The following is a 19,878-nucleotide window of genomic DNA, read 5'->3' on the forward strand; positions in this document are numbered from 1 at the left end:
AGCTGTTTTTTTTTTTGAGATGGCGTCTCATGCCTGTCACCCAGACTGGAGTGCAGTGGCGTGATCTTGGCTCACTGCAACCTCCGCTTCCCAGGTTCAAGGGATCCCCCTGCCTCAGCCTCCTGAGTAGCTGGGATTACAGGTGGGTGCCACCACACCTGGCTAATTTTTGTATTTTTAGTGGAGATGGAGTTCCACCATGTTGGCTAGGCTGGTCTCGAACTCCTGGCCTCAAGTGATCCACCTGCCTTGGCCTCCCAAAGTGCTGGGATTACAGGCGTGAACCACTGTGCCCGGCTTCTTCTTCTTTTTTTTTTTTAAAAGAATGTTTGAATTTATTTCTCAGATAGTGATATATATTTTTTTTTTTTTTTGAGGCAGAGTCTCACTCTGTTGCCCAGGCTGGAGTGCAGTGTCGTGATCTCGGCTCACTGCAGCCTCTGCCTCCCAGATTTAAGGGATTCTTATGCCTCAGCCTCCCAAGTAGCTGGGACTACAGGTGCACGCCACCATGCCTGGCTCAGTTTTGTAATTTTAGTAGAGACAGGGTTTTGCCATGTTGGCCAGGCTGGTCTCAAAATCCTGGCCTCAAGGGATCTGCCCACCTCAGCCTCCCAAAGTGCTGGGATTACAGGTGTGAGCCACTGCACCAGCTTAAGTCAGTTTTTTCTAATTATTTTAATATATGCTATGGTATATTGATAGGCATCATGTTTCTACATTCTATTATTTCTGCACTTCATGTAAGCTTGCTTTTCTGACCAGTATCTAATAGTAATTTTTGAGTATAATTTTTTCCTCTTTATCCTCTAGGCATAGGGTCTTAAATTTTCTCTTGAGTATCTTTTTGGTTTTCCTGTCATTACCTTTATTTTCTAGCATATGTTTCTTCTTTGGCTTCCTTCCTTCTTTCTTGACCCAACACATGAACTCTCTTTTTAGCATGGCATAAATTTTAATCAGGTGGGAAAATTCTGTACTTACTTTGTTTTTCTGGTAGAATTAAGCTTCCCCTCCAGGACCAGCACTAAATTTAGCCTGCAGCATAAGAGATCAGCTTTCTTATAGCAGGTCTTCTGTAAGCCTGTGTAGGATGTTCAATCAGGGAAGCTGACTTCAAAATTGCATTTACAACTAAGTTTCAATTACATGTCTTTTTTTTTTTTTTTTTTTTTAGTTTATTATTGGACCATTAATGGATGCACTTTCAGAGAGCTCTCTGTATAGCAGGTAAAGAGACATTATGTTATGATGTATTTGATACATACATTTCATGTTAGGAGACATGACCAGATTGTTTCATGCATTTGGCACATACAGTATGTTGCTGAATAGACAGTCGAGTTTTTCTTATCATGTGGTCCTTTTTCTATTTGTTATTCTTCTTGCATTCTGATTTGCATCAAGTGTTTCTCCTTTGTTTTTTCTTGTTTCCTTTTTCTGCCTTGAGCTCCTCTATTCTTGGGCTGTTGGAAACTATGTCTTCTACAGCACACTTTCTTCTCCCTACTGCTGCTTCCTGCTCTCTTGGAAGTTGTAATGACTTTGACTAACCAACACTTTAAACTTATTTTCCTTTTTCTTTTAACTTAGTTTTACACTTAGAGAAAAGTCTTGAGAAGTTGTAATGATTTTGACTAACCAACACTTTAAACTTATTTTCCTTTTTCTTATAACTTAGTTTTACACTTACAGAAAAGTCTTGAGAATAATCCAAAGAATTCTCATTTCTCTTTCACCCATATTCCCTGAGTGTTAAGGTTTTACTGCATTTGCTTGATCGTTGCCTCTCCCTGTGTGTGCATCTTTCTTAGCTTTGTCTACTGACCAGACTTACTCATTTATATCTGTTTGAGTGCCTGTCTGTCCGCCATCCATCCATCCATCCAATCCATCCATCCAATCCATCCATCCATCCATCCATCCGTTCACCCATCCATCCATATTAAGAACCATGAATTCACACCAGGACGTCCAGTTTTAGTTCAGTACTGCAAGGTTCATTCTAACCTTTTCCTTTCCGTATCTGGCAGTGGCTGCTGTTATTCATCCTGTCTCTACTTATAGGCCATAGTTGTGTTTTGAAAAGGTTGACAGTGAGAAGTTTGTCAGGATTGTACCTTAGCCTCATTTTTTTGAGCAGCATTTATGACTCTTGAATTCTATCTTCAAAAATTCCCCCTGCTCTTGAAATTGTGTTATCTTTCTAATATTAACTAAATTTATAGTTCTGTCTTGCTGTTCAGTATGCCCTCTAAACAGAACTACCTCCCCCCACCAGCCAATTTCTTGAAACATTTTTAATTAGTCTGTGCCACGTTATATTAATATTTAGTCCTGTTTAATAATATTGAAAGAGCATAGCAACACTTGATTTGCCAATTATTTTTGGTTTTCAGATAACTCATTACTATTGAATAGTTTTCTGAAGCAATTAGACAGCTGGAGAGCAGTAAAACCAATGAAAAGATCTTGGTGTTTTCTAAGAGTTGACAAACACATTTATTATGAAATGCCTTCAGTTTTCTAGCACTCTGATGTGTTCAATTAGCAGATAATGTTCCTGGAAGAAACATGTAGCAGAAAAAATGTGACTTTAGTAGATGTTAACAATTAAATGCTCTTGCAAAAGTAATTTATTACTAATATATGTCTTTGCTATGAATGTTACTTCTTTTGTTTTAGACCTAAAGATTTAAAGTTATTGGATTACGTGTTGGGAACAATAAAATATAATTTAAAATTATCATTTCAGGCTCTTATTTTTTATGATACTATTTAGCAAGATTCATATATGTGGAAGGGAAAGTCATAAAAAGGAAATCCTTAGTAAAGTAGGTTATTAACTCATGTCCATTTTCCTACAAGGTCCTGATGTTTCTGTAATCAGAAAGATTCTCAGAATTTTACTGAAAAATGAAATGCAGGTTCAGAAAAATAAGACTGTCTGATTGTTTTATTGTTGAAAGACTTTTGGGCCATGGTCCATTTAGGCTAGTTTTAGTGTAATCAGTTGTAAATAAATGTTAAATGTTTGTTTTCCCCACTCTCTGTTTGTAGGTCCCCAGGCCAGCCGATAGGAAGCTGTTCTCCATTGGGACTGAAATTACAGAAGTTTTTAGTCACTTATATTTCTCTTCTTCCAGAAGAAATAAAGAGTATGTGTCAGTAAAGGGTTTTTTTTTTAAATGCTTTAGCTTACAGTTTCTTTTTTTTTTTTAGCAAATTGGTTATAAACACCATCAACTATTATAATAAATATTTTCAAAATGGTTTCCTTTTCCAGGATATGCATATTTTCTCAGAATTATACAGTATCTTTTTTGAGTACACGCTTTAGTCATTGTGTATGACATATTACCAGTATTGGCATGAGTAGCATGGAGGTAATTTTAGAAGGTGTGCTGCAATTTAGCCATCGTTTCTAATTGTCTACTATTCAGTTTCAAGAATTGGTAAAATATATTCAAGAAATAGGGAACCTTGTAAACAGAATACTCATTGTGGCAAGTTGTCCCTTTATAGATATTAACTTAGAAAGATAAGAAAGAAAAAATAAGCCAGGTGCAATGGCTCCCACCTGGAATCCCAGCACTTTGGGAGGCCGAGGCAGGCAGATCACCTGAGGTCAGGAGTTCAAGACCAACCTGGCCAGCACAGTGAAACTCTGTCTTCACTAAAAATACAAAAATTATCCGGGCATGATGGTGTGTACCTGTAGTCCCAGCTACTTGGGAGGCTGAAGCAGGAGAATCACTTGAACCCAGGAGGCGGTGGTTGCAGTTAGCCGAGATTGTGCCAGTGTACTCTAGCCTGGGTGACAGAGCAAGACTGTCTCAAAAAAAAAAAAACACTTGTTTCAGGTAAGACCTTGTCCTAGAACCATCCCCCATCTTCAGGTTGGAGATGTATTGTTCATTCTAATGAGGTAGGTGGAAAGCACAGCACAAAAGCACTGTGATTTTTGTTTGCTGAGCAGCAGCAGGACCTACTCTGCTTTGTGAGTCCTTGTGTTACTCCCACCTTTGTGATTTATAAAGTGAGCCTAGGTATGAAATACGTATTTTTTTCTTTTGTATTTAATCTGGCAAATAGGATGACAAGATGGCCAATGGTAATGTCTATTCAAACGTCAGAAAAAAGGGAAAATATGGTCTATATATCATGACTTTAAATTTATAGAAAATTGATTGTTTTGATTACTTTTTCTTTGAAAAAATGAGTTAATGGGGAAGGTGGGGAAGATAACTGTTAGAGTCATTCTTTTTTTTTTTTTTTGAGATGGAGTCTTGCTCTGTCGTCAGGCTGGAGTGCAGTGGTGCGATCTCAGCTCACTGCAGCCTCCGCCTCCTGGGTTCAAGTGATTCTCCTGCCTCAGCCTCCCAAGTAGCTGGGACTACAGGCATGCACCACCACGCCCAGCTAATTTTTGTATTCTTAGTGGAGACAGGGTTTCACCGTGTTGGCCAGTATGGTCTCGATCTTTTGACCTCGTGATCTGCCCACCTCGGCCTCCCAAAATGCTGGGATTACAGGCGTGAGCCACCATACACAGCCTAGAGTCATTCTTTAGTTTGGTAGATTTCAGGAGTTTAATTAAGCATCTGGGCTGCAGCCATATGGGGATGAATTTGTCAGCCACATTGCTGCCTTACATGTCAGTAGCACACGTGAGTGAGGTGATGTCAGTCAGGGCTTCCTAGAATTTGAGAGCCAGGTGTTTGTGGTCCAAGACCAGGCATATCACAGATGCTTGGTAAATATGTTGAGTCAATGTGAAATAGAAACTTGGCCATTGCCATCTTCCTAGTGTCATGAGTGAAGTGTTAGGCAAAAGATGGGATTTACCGAATTTAGTTAGTGCAAATGGAAGAAAGAAAAATTGAGGCCAGGGAGTTCAAAAAGCGCAGTTAAAACATTAGTCATTTTTCAGTCACCAGTTTTCAGTGAATGTCTTCTGTGTATTCTGAATGTCTTTTGTGCTAGGTATTTCGAAAGATACAAAATCCGCATAATATCCTTTTAGGAGCTTCTGAGGATTTCTTGAAAGTCATTCTACAACTATGTGAGAAAACAGACATTTTCACTAACTGCATGAGCTGAGGGTCCTTGACAAATCACACATTAGCAGAGAGGACAGAATGAAGCACTATCCCTTTGTATCTCAAAATAGAAATATAAATGATCGTAATTAAATCCAAGGTAGTCAAGAAACAGCCTAGGAGAAAGATGTTACTGTTTGCAGATACTAGAGGCCACTAACCATCAATACTTCCCAATACTTCCTATCCTGTTTTTCCTTCACATCTCAAGTAGAAGAATGGCTTCTAATCATAAACAATTTTATCTTTTACCGGCCGGGTGTGGTGGCTGACGCCTGTAATCTCAGCACTTTGGGAGGCTGAGGCGGGCAGATCACCTGAGGTCGGGAGTTTGAGACCAGCCCGCCAACATGGCCAAACCCCGTCTCTACTAAAAATACAAAAATTAGCCGGGCGTGGTGGCACATACCTATAATCCCAGCTACTCAGGAGGCTGAGGCAGGAGAATCGCTTGAACCCAGGAGGCGGAGGTTGTAGTAGTAAGCCAAGATCAAGCCACTGCACTTCAGCCTGGGCAACAGAGTGAGACTCTGTCTCAAAAAGAAAAAAATTACCTTTTAAAAAAATACAGCTTCATGGGTATCAGAATCCCTATAGTATAGTAGAATACTTATCTTACTAAAATAGGAGTGAAATTAGATTAACTTTTACAACACCTTTATTGAGATAGAATTCACCCGTTTAAACCATTTGATTTAGTGGTGTTTAGTGTATTCACAAAGTTGTACAGCTATTACCACTGTCTAATTCCTGAATATTTTGATCACCCTCAAAAAGAAACCCCAGGTGTGTTAATAGTCGCTTCTCATTCTCTTCTACCCGTAGCTCCTGGCAGCCACTGATCCTCTTTGTCTCTATAGATTTGCATATTCTCAACATTTCATGTCAGTGGAATCATACGATACGTGGCTTTTTGTGTCTGGCTTCTTTCACTAGCATAGTGTTTTCAAGGTTTATCCGTGTTGTGGCATGTATCAGCATTTCATTCCTTTTTGTGGCTGAATAGTATTTCACTGTATAGATATTTCACATTTTGTTCATTCATTCATTGGTAGATATTTGGATTATTTTCACTTTTAACTATTTGAGTAATGCTGTTATGAATGTTCATGTACAAGTTTCTGTATGAACACATCTTCAGTTCTCTTGGATAGATACCTAGAAGTAGAATTGCCGGATCATGTGGTCCTTCTGTTTAAGTTTTGGAGGAACTGCCATACTGTTTTCCACAGCGGCTGCACCGTTTTACATTCCCACCAGCATTGTGTGAGGGTTCTGGGTTCTCCACATCCTCCCCAACTCTGAGTATTGTCTGTCCTTTAGATTATAGCCATCCAAGTGTGTGGGAAGTGGAGCCTCACTGTGGTTTTGACTTGTATTTCCCTAATATCTAATGGTGTTGAGCTTCTTTTCATGTGCTTATTGGCAACAGTGATAATTTAAAACTTTTTCTTTCAGGTAGCTTCCTATTGAAGTTTATTCGGAAGATGACAAGTAGGCATTGGTGTGCTGTTCCCATTTTGTTTCTATCTAAGGCTTTGGCAAATGTCCCAAGATATAAGGCCCTGGGTATAGATGGGCTTCTTGCTCTCAGGTAATTTACTCTGTATGTGTACTTGTATGGTTATTTGCCATGACTTTCCATCAATATATATATTTTCTCCTCTGCTTTAGTCTACAGTAAATGGATATAGTTAATATTGTCATTGGGATGTTTGGGCTCTTAATTTTACATAAGAAAAAAATTAAAAAATGTATTATTCATATAGTTGAACTTATTTTGTTTTACAAATTACTAGTTTAAATGTGTACTGAAGTATGTGCTGTTGAATTTTGACCTCTTTAAATAAGGCCAGTAAGTTTTTTTTTAAATTACATTCATAAGTAGAAAGCTAAAGATAAAATATCAAACAATAATATTTAATAGAAAGTATTTAAAAAATATTGGTAAAAAGGAATTTTGAGGAGATGAAAAAAAGAAAAAGTATTTCAGTAAATATAAGCTTTTTTAAAAGCATCTTCATTTATGGTTTTTTTTTTTTTTGAGCTGGAGTCTCGCTCTGTCACCCAGGCTGGAGTGCAGTGGTGCGATCTCGGCTCACTGCAACCTCTGCCTTCTGGATTCAAGCGATTCTCGTGTCTTAGCCTCCTAAGTAGCTGGGATTACAGGTGTGCGCCATTACTCCCGACTACTTTTTGTATTTTCAGTAGAGACAAGATTTCACCATGTTGGCCAGGCTGGTCTCAAACTCCTGACCTCAGGTGACCTGTCCGCCTCAATCTCTCAAGGTGCTGGGATTACAGGTGTGAGCCACTGTGCCCGGCCTATAGTCTTATTTTTAAAAGAGACTTGTTTTATAGTAAAATTGAGCTCTAATAGAGGCCATAATGGGAAATAACAGCTTTGAAATTCTGCAGACTTTCTGCATTAGAAAGTGTAATTGTTATAAATCAACTTAATTTGTGTTGATAATCACAAATTATCAGAATTGTCTTTGGGAATACGGAACTGCATTTTTTGTGTTTCGATGTCAGGGATGTTATTCATTGCACTATGATCACACATCAGATTCTCCTGAGAGGGGCAGCCCAATGCTACCTTCTTCAAACAGCTATGAATTTGCTAGATGTGGTAAGTTTCTCTTTTGTTACTTCCATTTACAAGTCTTTCTTAGTAAGTGGATGTACAGAAATGAGTTAACATAGCAGACCTATGATACTACCATTAGAAAGGCCTGCTTGTAAGGTTGGTCCTTGGCTGGCACTGGGACCTTGGATTTTGGGAGGATTTACACTATCCTAACTGCTAAGAGTGGCTTATTGTATCTAAAGTGTTTGTTCAATGTGGTTTATGCTGAAAACCTGCTTTCTTTCTGGGAGTCTGGAATTTCAGTATGTATGAGGCAAAAGGTGCCTGCATGAGCAGGTCCCAGGAAAAGCCCGAGGCACTGAGTCTCTATTGAGCTTCCCTGGTAGACAGACTTTCACTGTCACCACTTGTTGCTGGGGGAGCTAAGCGTGTCCTGGGTGGCCCACTGGGAGAGGACTCTTGGAGCTTATGCCTCGTTCCCTCTATACATTTCCCCTCATCTTCGCCTGTATCGACATTCAAGTAATATATATGGTGTGTATTCTGTGCTTTTTACAAAGCCTCAGTAAATATTGCTTACTACAGGGGTCAGCAAACTGTTTCTGTGCAGTGCCAGGTAGCAAACATTTTTTAAGCTTTGCAGCTGGCTTCATGATCTGTGTTGCAACTTCTGAACTAAATAAACAGGCATTGGCTATGTTCCAAAAAAGCTATTTACAAAACAGGCCGTGAGTAGTTTTTGCCAATGCCTGGCCTAGATAGAGCAAGGTATCTTAATTCAAGATGCACAACCTTAAGGGAATGAAAGACCTAGGTGGTTTTCTTAGGGGGTCATTTGTATGTCATTGAAAATAATCACTTTTTTTTTTTTTTTTTTTTTTTGAGACAGAGTTTTGCTCTTGTCTCCCAGACTAGAGTGCGATGGCGCAATCTTGGCTCAATGCAACCTCCGCCTCCCAGGTTCAAGTGGTTCTCCTGCCTCAGCCTCCCAAGTAGCTGGGATTACAGGCACCTGCCACTACACCTGGCTAATTTTTGTATTTTTAGTAGAGACGGGGGTTTTGCCATATTGGCCAGGCTGGCCTCGAACTCCTGACCTCAGGTGATCCACCTGCCTCGGGCTCCCAATGTGCTGGGATTACAGGCGTGAGCCACCGCGCCTGTCCTTACATTTTGATTGAAAGTAATTTCTTCTTATAGAAGAAATTTTTTTTTTTTTTAAAGATTGTGACCGTCTTTAAGATAGTAACCTCAATTTTAAGTTAACGTGGTATCTTTATGTTAAAAGTTGAATAATATTTTCTTTTTATTTGCTTTCTTTTGATTTAGCTAATGATAACCTACTTTAAATAGTAGAATTGGTTGCCTTCACAGTGGTTTTAGTTTATTCAATTAAACATTTTAATGAGTAATTTTTAAAACCTTTCCTGCCGTGCCCAGGAGAAAGTGTCACTTTCTGATGTCTCAACTTTTCTCATGTCTCTGAGACAAGAGGAATCCTTAGGACGAGGAACTTCATTGTGGACAGAGGTGAGATCGAAGATAATTTAATAAAGTCTTTGAAAACTATAAAAAATGGTTTTCTGAATGAATTTCTTAGTAGCCATTTATATAAAATATAATGATTGCTTTGTTATCTGTCAATAGAGACTTTGAAATATTGTATATTTGCTTTGAGTGGACTTAACTAATTCTGCTAAGATGCTTATGGAGAGGTGGGAGAGAGGAAAATGTTTGCTAAGATGCTTATGGAGAGGCGGGAGAGAGGAAAATGTCTGCTAAGATGCTTATGGAGAGGTGGGAGAGAGGAAAATGTTTGCAGTAGAGATAGACCTGTTTAGAAGAAAAGATATTGCTAGTGGGCAGATCTCAACTCTGGATGAGATGCATTAGGAATAATGACGATGTTAGGCTCAAACACAGTAAGTGACACAAACTTCTCTCTTTTTTCTGTCATTGAATGGCCCGTTCCTCCACCCAGTTGTTCAGTCCTACGTTTTCATAATTCTGAGTTTGTCCTGACTTTTTACATCCAATTCATCATGAAACCCTCCTGTCTCATAAACATCTTTCTTCTTCTCCATGCCGCACTGTGGCTCTAGCTCAGACCCTCCTCATGTGAAGCTTCTTCCCTTGTGATGATGTCTTGCTGATGTCGCGTCCCTGGCCTCCAGACCTCTTACTGTGCCACCCTTTTCCTCAGGACTCTTCAGGGCCAGCCTTCTCCCTCTTTTTGTAAACCACGGGGTTTAGTTTATACAACTAACTTCAGTGCTTATTTGTTATTTATGTGGTTGAGTTCTGATCTTTGTCCCCTCTGGGTTATATAGTTTTTGAGAAATGAAGAAGGGGCAAATTGTGGCCTTTAAAAAATAGAATTTCGTTTTATTTTCTTGATCACAATGCATCTAATTATGTGGAATTTGAAAAATATAGAAACATATAAAGAAAATAAAAATCATCTGTAATGCCTAGCATCAAACTAAATTCATATTTTTTGGTTTAGTTTTTAATTCTTTTTCCCTATGAATATACGTATTCTCTTACTTGCTTTCTCATTATAGATAAGTATATGTGTATTTAAAATAATACATATGATCTTTCTAAATATAGATTAAACTGTTTTAAATTTTATTTTTTTGTATTCACATATATGAGCATTTTAGCATGTTAAGTAATTTTTCAATATGTAGTAAAAATGCAGTTGATTGTATCTTTTAAAATTTATTGAATTAGTTCCTTTTCTTGGACTTTGTTTCAAAGTTTTTGCTTTTATAAATAACACTGGGCTGGGCACAGTGGCACTTTGGGAGGCTGAGGTGGGCAGATCACTTGAGGCCAGGAGTTCGAGACCAGCCTGGCCAGCATGGCGAAACCCCATCTCTACTAAAAGTACAAAAATTATCCGGGCATGGTGGTGTGTGCCTGTAGTCTCAGCTACTTGGGAGGCTGAGACAGGAGAATTGCTTGAATCCGGGAGGCAGAGGTTGCAGTGAGCTGAGATCATGCCACTGCACTCCAGCATGCACGACAGAGTGAGGCCCTGTCTCAAAAAGTAAATAACATTGGGAGGAACTTATTCCTATATGTTTTTATTTATACCTGTTTTTTAGGATAAATTCATAAAATTGAATTTGCTGTATTTCAGTAATTTTAAGGTTCTTGATACAGATTGAGAGAGGTTTCAAAGTATGACAGTGGACATCCACTTTATCTACAGTGATACAATACCAAATGTATCAGCATGTTAAATTCTTTGCCACTTTGGTAGATAAAACACAGCATTTGGTGACTTTGTTTGCATTACTCTGATCACTGTTTTTTAAAACATTTTTTCATGTCTTTGTAGTATTTCTTTTGTGAATTGTCTATTATTGTCCTTTCCCCATTTTGTTTTGGGATTTTAGTGTTTTTTTTTTTTTCTTTTTTACTTGATTTGTAAGTGCTCTTTTTATATTAAGGGTATTGACAAGTTGTTATACCTACTGCAAATAATTTTTTTTTAGTTCCTTTTTAAAAAATTTAGCTTTGCTTGCTGAATGGGTAATGAATTTACGTGATTTGAAGATTAAAACTACTGGTCAGAAGTGTCTTTATTTCTGTTTTGCTCTTCTGTCTTGCCTTGATCCTTATCCTACCCCACCCCATCCCCAAACAAAGGTGTTTTTGATATAGACTCTGCTTACTACCTTGCAAGTTTTCATTAAAATGTATATTCATAGTGATTTCTTTATCTCAGTAGGCAAAGACCCTTCTTAGTCTTTTTTTGTAAAGTAAAGCTTGTATAGTATTTTGTAAAGTAAAGCTTGCATAGTATTCCATCTGGTGGTTGTACCATTGTTTATTCAACTTCCCCCATTGCCGAACTGTTGAGTTGTCTAGTCTTGTGGCTTTTACAGACAATGCCACAATAAATGAATAGTCTGCAGGTACATCTGCAGAATGGAGTCCTAGAATTGGGATTGCTGGTCAGAGGTTGGGTGTGTAATCTTTCTGGGGATTGCCCAGTTTCCCTCCGTAGTTTCCTATGGCTGCTGTAATAAATTACCACTAGCTTGGTGGCTTAAAATAACATACATTTATTCCCTTATAGTTCTGGAGGCCAGAAGTCTGCAATCCGTTTCACTCGTCTGTAATTAAGATTCTGGCTGGCCTGTGCTTCCTTGTAGGGGCAAGTCCGCTTCCTCATCTTCTGGAGCTGTATTGCTTGGATTTCTCGGCTCATGGTCTTTTCTCCATCTTCAAAACCAGCAGCCTGGCATCTCGAGATCTCTGCTTCGTCTTCATATCACATTCTTCTCTTCTGTTTCTGTGGCCAAATCTGCCTCTGCCTTCCTTTTATGAGGACACTTAGGGTTACATTGGGCCCCCTCAAATAATCCAGCATAATGTCCCCATCTGAGAATACTTAATCTGCAAAGCTCCTTTTGCTGCATAAGGTAACATTCACAGGTTCCGGGATTAGGACCTCGGTATCTTTGCGGCCTACATAGGGTTGCAGGAGTTTCACAGGGTATGATAGTGCCTGTTGGGAAGCAGGATTTTTTACCACTCTGAAGGATGGGAAAGGGCATTTCAGTGTAATTTTAATTTATCATTCTCTTATAATTTGTAAGTTCAGGCATCTTTTCAGTTTCATTTTGATTTTTGATTTTGTTTAGTTTTTTCCCGGTAGCTTTTTACTTATGAAAATTTAAAAAATTCTTAGAAGAGTATAATGAACTCTCATGTACCCATCATCCATCATCTACCATTGCTGCTCATGGCCGGTCTTCTTTGACCTGGACCTCCTACTCTCCGTTCCTCTCCCAATTATTTTGAATCAAATCCTATCAAATCTTATTTTTCATCTATAAATGTTTGAATATGTACTGCTAAAAGATAAGGAGTTTAAAGGGCTTAAAAAATAAGCCTTTATCACACCTAAAAAAACTAACAGTGTTTTTAAAATTTATTTTCTTTCTGTTTGGTCAGATGTCCAATTTTGTTTGTTCAGGTATTCAAATAAGGCCTATTCACTGCAGCTAGTAGGCATAGCTTTAAAATTGTGGACTCCAATCCAGCTGGAATTTATTTTGTTGTATGAGTTGTGAGGTTTAAAAGAGAAAATTCATGTAAAAAAGCTTTAGGCTACCGTTAGCCCATATTTAATATAAATATCTAGTATTACTAATGTCTTTTCGCCCTGGTTTAAGGAGTGAGGCATTTGCCTGTTGTATTGTTTATTTGTTTTTAAGGAGCCAGCTCTTAGATTTCTTTATCTGTTCCCCTTGATTTTTCAGTTCTGTAGTGCATCAGTGTCTGTTTTCATCTTTGACTCTCTTTTCGTTTGTTTTGCCTGTCTCCTAATGTCTTGGAGTCATTTATTGAGAACTATGTATTGCACATCTCCCACAGGCCAACCACTGTGCTGAGTGTTAGGAATACAGTGGTCAGTGAGAGAAACATGTTGACCACCCTCAGGAAGCTTATAGTTGGTGGTTTATAGCTGAATGCAGATTTCAATTCTTTTTTTGTTTGAAAGCACTTACATATATATATATGTGTGTGTGTGTGTAGATTTGACTGTATCCTATAACTTTTGTTACGTAGTGTTCTCATTATTATCTAATTATCTAGTTACTATGTTAAGTCATGTAAAATCATTGATATTCAGTCATTTTAAACCTATAGAAATGGCGTTTTCATGTAGCTCACCCTAAATAGTTTTTTAATTAATAGACTTTATTTTTTGAAACAGTGTTTGGTTTCCAGAAAAATTAAGCAGAAAGTGCAGAGAGTTCCAGCCAGGCATAGTGGTTCATGCCTGTAATCCCAGCACTTTGGGAGGCCCAGGTGGGCAGATGGCTTGAGCTCAGGAGTTCGAGACCAGCCTTGGTAACATAGCGAGACCCTGTCTCAGTATATTTTAAAAATAAAGTAATAATTTAAAAAAAATCACACAAAAAAAGTACGGAGAGTTTCCACATACTCCCACACCACTCTTCCCATCCCTACACACAATTTCCCCTGTTGTTAACGTTTTGTATTAGTGTGGTTCATTTGTTACAATTGATGACCCCCATATTGATTACTATTAATGACTAAAGGTCATAGTTTACATTAGGGTTCACTCTTCACATTGTACATTCCATGGGCTTTGACAGACTTGTCATACAGAATAGTCTCACTGCCCCCAGAAATTCTCTGTGCTCTGCCTGTTCATCCCTCCTTTCCCCCAAACCTTGGCAGCTTGATCTTTTTATTCTCTGTAGTTTTGTCTTTTCCATAATGCCACATAGTTGGAATCATACAGGACCCGGCCTTTTCAGATTGGCTCTTTCCCTTAGTAATATGCACTTAAGGTTCATTCCTGTGTTTTCATGGCTTGATAGCTCATTTTTTTTTTAGTGCTTACTAAGACTTCATTATCTGGATGTACCACAGTTTATTTATCCATTCACTTACTGAAGGACACCTTGGTTGCTTCCAGGTTTTGGCAGTTGTGAGTAAGACTACTATAAACATCTTTGTGCAGGTTTTTGTGTGGATATAACTTTTCAACTATTTGGCTAAATACCAAGGAGCACAGTTGCCAGATTGAGTGGTAAGATTATGTTTAGTTTTATGAGAAATTGCCAAGCTGCCTTTCGAACCATACTATTTTACATTCCCACCAGCAAAGAATGAGAGTTCTTACTGCCCCACATTCTCTTCAGCATTTGGTTTGTCAGCGTTCTGGATTTTAGCCACTCCAGTAGCTATATAGTGGTGTTTTATTGTTTTAATTCCAAATCCCTGAAAATAGATGATACTGAGCATTTTGTATATGCTGTTTACCATCTGTATGTCTTCTTTGGTGAGGTATCCAGTTCTTTTGCACATTTTTAAATTAGGTTGTGTGTTTTCTTACGGTGAGGTTTTAAAAGTTCTTTGAATACTTTGGATACCAGTCCTTTATCAGATATGTGTTTTGCAAATATTTTCTCCCAGTCTGTGGCTTGTCCTCTCATTCTCTTTATGTGTCCAAATAGATTTTTGAGACTTGTATTTTAATGGGGAATCAAGGGAGCCTGCCTACCCAGAGACTGCCATTTAGATGTCATTTTAAACCATAAGTCTGACATGAAAAGTCTTTGAAGGGAAAATATTCTGAATTTTGTGACAGATTTGATAGAGGGAAAGAAAAAAATCAAATATGAATTAGAGTTTGGTTGTCAAAAATAATTTTGGTACAGCAGAATCATGCCTGTGGAAATACAAGATTTGAAAAGCCTCACGTATTTTGTAGCAATAATTAGGCAATGTAGTCTGGCCAGTTTTAGAGGAATGCAAAGAAAAGTGTATACTGTTAAAAGATAAATACCGGCTGACCTCGCTGTTAGACAATAATATCTTAAGATTATCCGACTTGATAAAGACCTACACAGAACAACCTCCTTTAGCGTCATTGACTTGCTCACTCATTGTACCTGTGTGGTGTCTTTTAGTCCTGACCACTTCGTTCATCCAGTCATTCATCAGTTTTGTCTTTGGTCAGGTGATGTATTCTTCCTTTGCTTCCTTATAGTAAACTTTGGGTAACCCTAATGGACACAAAAAATAATTTTTCAAAAATGCTTACTTTTTAGAAAGACTCATTTCATAATTATTTTCTTCATATTTAAACTCAGTTATTGAATTTGCTTATTAAGACAGATACTATAAAAAGGAAATTGAGAACATATTTAGATTTTAAAACAAAAGTTTCACCATTACACGTGACCAAAGATGAGTTGTGAAATTATGTGACTTTTATTTGCAAACCTTCTAAGAGATGTAATGGAGAAGACCTTGGACAGTGTTTCTCTTTTAAATTAATACACAGTATTTTAATATGCACGTATGATAGAAAATAAACTTGTGAGGAGGGTAGGAACTTGGATTATAACTTAAATTTCAAATTCTACATTCTCTCAAAGATAAAACTTCTTGTTTTAGCATGTGAAGCTGGAAGAAGTTTTAGTTGAAGGTTGTAATTTGTTTTATGTAATGCATTATTTTTTATAGCGATCTTTACCTCATTGAAGTGTACATTTTATATAAGGTACGTTAGAAATTCTTGCCTGTTAATGAAGTTTATACATTCTTTGAAGGAGATTAGAAAACACACACACACACACACACGTGTATATATATATATCACATATATATATCACACGCATACATATACATATACATGCATATATATATACACATAGTTTTTTTGTTTTTACTGTCTGTGGAACTCAAGTATGATAGTAAATGGTTTGTTACTTTATATTCAATTATTTAAATTTGGTTTATTGTGAAAGAAAGAAAATTGGCTTAAGGAGATTAGAAACCCTTTGTTTGGTTAGGTTTTTAAAATAAAGTAGTAACTGTTTTCTTTTCCAGCTGTGTGACTGGCTACGTGTTAATGAAAGCTATTTTAAGCCATCCCCAACGTGTAGCTCCATTGGACTTCACAAGACATCTTTAAATGCTTATGTGAAGAGCCTTGTTCAAGAGTATGTTAAGTCATCTGCTTGGGAAAGTAAGTCTGCAATCATTTTTATGGATTGATATAACCAAAATATTTTCAAAGAACTTTTAACTAGTTTTTCAGACTGAGAGTCAGGCTTTATGAAATATATGATGATTTATTGATGCCAAACTTGTATTTCAGTAAAATAATGTGGAAAAAAAAGTAAAGATACTGTCTCCTAACTTGCATTAATACTTTATCTGTTCTGAGACTTGAGATTTTAAATTATGTTTAAGGAAGCTAATAAGTTGCCAGAGTTAAGAAGTGGACACAAAGTTATTTATTTATTCTACAGTTACTGTGTCCTTGTGAACTAGATACTGCAGATATGGTTTTGGAGCCTCTGTAGTGGAAATATGTGCATTGGAAATATGTGTTTATCTTTTTCGTTTTTAAAGCACATTTAGTATGAACTGATTATGGAAAACAATTTTAAACAAAAGCTGTGTTTAAAAGGATAGTTTTTTTAGTTTCTTTTTCAGCAGATACTTTGCAACATCAATTTTACAAAGATCCTTTCTTTGAGGAAATATATAAGACAACATTAGAGAAGCACTCTTAACAGATTCATTAATTAGGATTCTTTTTACATTCCTAATGCTTCCTTTTCATTAAAGTCATTGGTGATAATTTAGAAAAATTGCATCTTCGAATTTAACATGTCTTAAATTTCCTAGCTTTGTCTCACACAAAGTCATTTTCATCTCCTGATTTCTTTAATCTGACATGGAATAGGTCTTAAATGATCAGATAATTATCCTTCCAAAATGCATGAGTTTATTCTTCTTGGAACATTTCTCTTTTGTGTTTTAGTCTTTTTTGTCTGTCTGTGTCTAGTAAATGTCCTATGCTGTTACATTGGAAGATTATTTGAAGTAAATATGTTAGTCTCTATTAAAGTAGACATAAACTGGGGGATCAGATAGAGGCCTGAGAGACCATGCATGGCCTTTGTGTCTTCATTCATTTAATCTCATTTCTGGTCACATTTTAGGGAACACTCGTCTCAGCTGAAATACTAGAATTGCCTCTTACGGAGTTACCTTGCATCTACTCTTGCTTCGTCTACAATATCTTTTCTACATGGTACCTAGATAAATCTTTTCAAAATATAAATTTTGATCTTAGACATTTTTCCTCCACTTCTTTGTATATATTCCCTTTAACCTTCAGTGGCTTTCTATTGCGTTTAGGGCAGAGACAAAGGTCCTCTGCATGGCTTGCAAGGTTTCCCGGTCTCTCCCTGCCTGTTATGCCACTTCAGTTTTTGCTACTCCCTGTCACTTAGTGCACACATGAGCATCCTTCTGTTTTCTGGAATATGGTATGCCTTCTTCTGCCAGAAGACCTTTGATGTGCTCTTCCTTCTGTCTAGAAAGTTCTTGTGTCCCTTCATCTTTCCTCTTGAGTCGTCACACTCAGCCCAATTGTCATTTCTTCAGGGAAACTTCCTCTTACTCTCTGGATGAGGGCACGTCTTCCTAGTGTAGACTCCACTAGCACCGTGTACTTCTCCTTCGTAGCCCTCACTGTAATTGCAGTTTTCTATGTATTCTTTGATAATGCTTTTCTCCTGTACTCTAAATTCCATGAGCACAGGAAACACTGTGTCTGCAGCACCCAGGTAATTGCATGGCATGTAGCAGGCACACAAATTTCTTTTTTGTTCATGTTGAAATAGATATGTATAATAATGAGCCATGCTCTAGGGTGTTCTACTGTAGTTCATCTCAGTTGTATTTCTCTCATAATTTAATATTAATAAGGCATAATCGTTTAGTGGGTTTTTTTGAAGCATCATCCTTGAAGGATTTTGTTAATGCTTTGCAAACCTTAACTGTTGTTATTTAAGCAGGAGAAAACTGCTTTATGCCTGATTGGTTTGAAGCCAAGCTTGTTTCTCTGATGGTCTTGCTGGCTGTGGATGTGGAAGGAATGAAGACTCAATATGGGTAATTGTTTCTATAATTGAAAAGAAAGCCTATTTAAAAAAATCCTGATGAGAATTATGATGTGTATTCAGATTTTTGAATGATTGAAGTGAGTTGATCACAAGGTATCAAGGGAGATTACTAGAACATTAACAGTATACCGAAGAAATGTTTAAAGTTAATAACAAATAGGAATAAGGGCATATTAGTGCTTTTAAATTGGTAAATTAAATGTTAATCTTAACAATTTAATGTTAATTAGATGGCCAGGCACAGTAGCTCATACCTGTAATCCCAGCACTTTGGGAGGCCAAGACAGGCAGATCACCTGAGGTCAGGAGTTTGAGGCCAGACTGGCCAACATGGTGAAACCCTGTCTCTACTAAAAATACAACAATCAGCCGGGCGTGGTGGTGCATGTCTGTAGTCCCAACTACTAGAGAGGCTAAGGCGGGAAGATCACTGAACTGGGTGGTGGTGGTTGCAGTGAGCCAAGATTGCACCCTTGCACTCCAGCCTGGACCACAGAGTGAGACTCCGTCTGAAAAAAATTTAATGTTAAATTAGAGAAGATTAAAAAACCATATACAATAATCACTGGTTTTATATCAGAATATTAGAAATAGATTACAAGATTCCAGTATAAGTTTAGGTAAAGAGATTTACTGGATTTGACTCCTTTGTAAAATACATAATTAAAAAAAACGGTAATAAAGATAAAACACTCTTATTTATATTTTGTGAGAATGGAAGCAGGTCGATTTTCACTAGATTATAGTTTTGCAATAAGCAGCATCATTAGGTAGATCAGGTAGGATATTTGCATGACATACAGTTAATTTGATTTACATCAGATCTCTTTTCTAGACAAAGATTTTGTACCGAAGTTGGTTATCCAGTCTGGGAAAATAAGTGAGACCCCGTCTCTACAAAAATTAAAAAATTAGCCGGACATGGTGGCTCACACCTGTGGTCCCAGCTACTTAGGAGGCTGATGTGGGAAGATTACTTGAGCCTGGGAGGTTGAGGCCACAGTGAGCTGTGATCACACCACAGCACTCCAGCCTGGGTGACAGAGTGAGACCCCATCTCAAAAAAAAAAAAAAAAAAAAGTTGGTTAACAGTTTTTAATAAATCCTTAGGTGTTTTTTTTTTTTTTTTTGGATTTTTAAAAACATGTTCTAGTTCCTTGACTAACTTATGTTTGTTTTGGTTTTATATTTTTGAATTATGGAAGCAGGGTCTCATCAATTTAATTTACACATAAATTGGGTATAGGATTTCCTTCCTGCTGGTGCCTGGCATTGAGGACAGTGGTTCTTCCCTGTGCTTTCTTTAGTGAGTCGCCACCCTCACGGGAAAGCACGGACCGGAAGATGAGTCCTCATAGCTGCTGGTTGTCTGGGTCTTTCGTGAGAGTAACTTTGTCTAATTGGATCCATTAGCTAACCAGTTTTCACCCAATTATAGGTGGGAAGCAATTCGCTTATGCTTTTGAAATGGTTGATGTTGGCATGTCTTTTAATGTCTAGCGGAAAGCAGAGAACAGAGAATGTATTGCGGATATTCTTAGACCCTCTTCTGGATGTGCTTATGAAGTTTGGTACCAATGCCTACATGCCCTTGCTGAAGACTGACAGATGCCTTCAGTTGCTGTTGAAGCTGTTGAACACATGCAGGTTGAAAGGTTCTAGTGCCCAAGATGGTGAGGATAAGTTGTTTCTCTTGGTA

The 19,878-nt window shown here is 37.6% G+C and overlaps 1 protein-coding gene across 6 annotated transcripts in view; it reads left to right on the plus strand.

Moving 5' to 3' along the window:
* The window catches only part of TARBP1 (TAR (HIV-1) RNA binding protein 1), a 90,686-nt gene that overhangs the window by 12,326 nt on the left and 58,482 nt on the right, over positions 1 to 19,878 (plus strand). For 4 of the 6 annotated variants that reach the window (XR_010127563.1, XR_010127564.1, XM_054482589.2 and 1 more), the window contains exons 5-12: positions 1,178 to 1,230; positions 3,061 to 3,158; positions 6,561 to 6,696; positions 7,638 to 7,734; positions 9,133 to 9,222; positions 16,087 to 16,225; positions 18,069 to 18,168; positions 19,680 to 19,852. Coding sequence is in view for 4 of the 6 variants with exons in the window: in XM_054482589.2 (XP_054338564.1) it covers positions 1,178 to 1,230; positions 3,061 to 3,158; positions 6,561 to 6,696; positions 7,638 to 7,734; positions 9,133 to 9,222; positions 16,087 to 16,225; positions 18,069 to 18,168; positions 19,680 to 19,852 (886 nt within the window). In the remaining 2 variants the exon portion in view is untranslated. The remainder of the gene's footprint in view (positions 1 to 1,177; positions 1,231 to 3,060; positions 3,159 to 6,560; positions 6,697 to 7,637; positions 7,735 to 9,132; positions 9,223 to 16,086; positions 16,226 to 18,068; positions 18,169 to 19,679; positions 19,853 to 19,878) is intronic. The other 2 variants (XM_063671007.1, XM_063671010.1) reach the window with 2 other exon arrangements.

Source organism: Pongo pygmaeus, chromosome 1 (assembly GCF_028885625.2).
Source record: "Pongo pygmaeus isolate AG05252 chromosome 1, NHGRI_mPonPyg2-v2.0_pri, whole genome shotgun sequence".
Taxonomy (NCBI): Eukaryota; Metazoa; Chordata; class Mammalia; order Primates; family Hominidae; genus Pongo; species Pongo pygmaeus.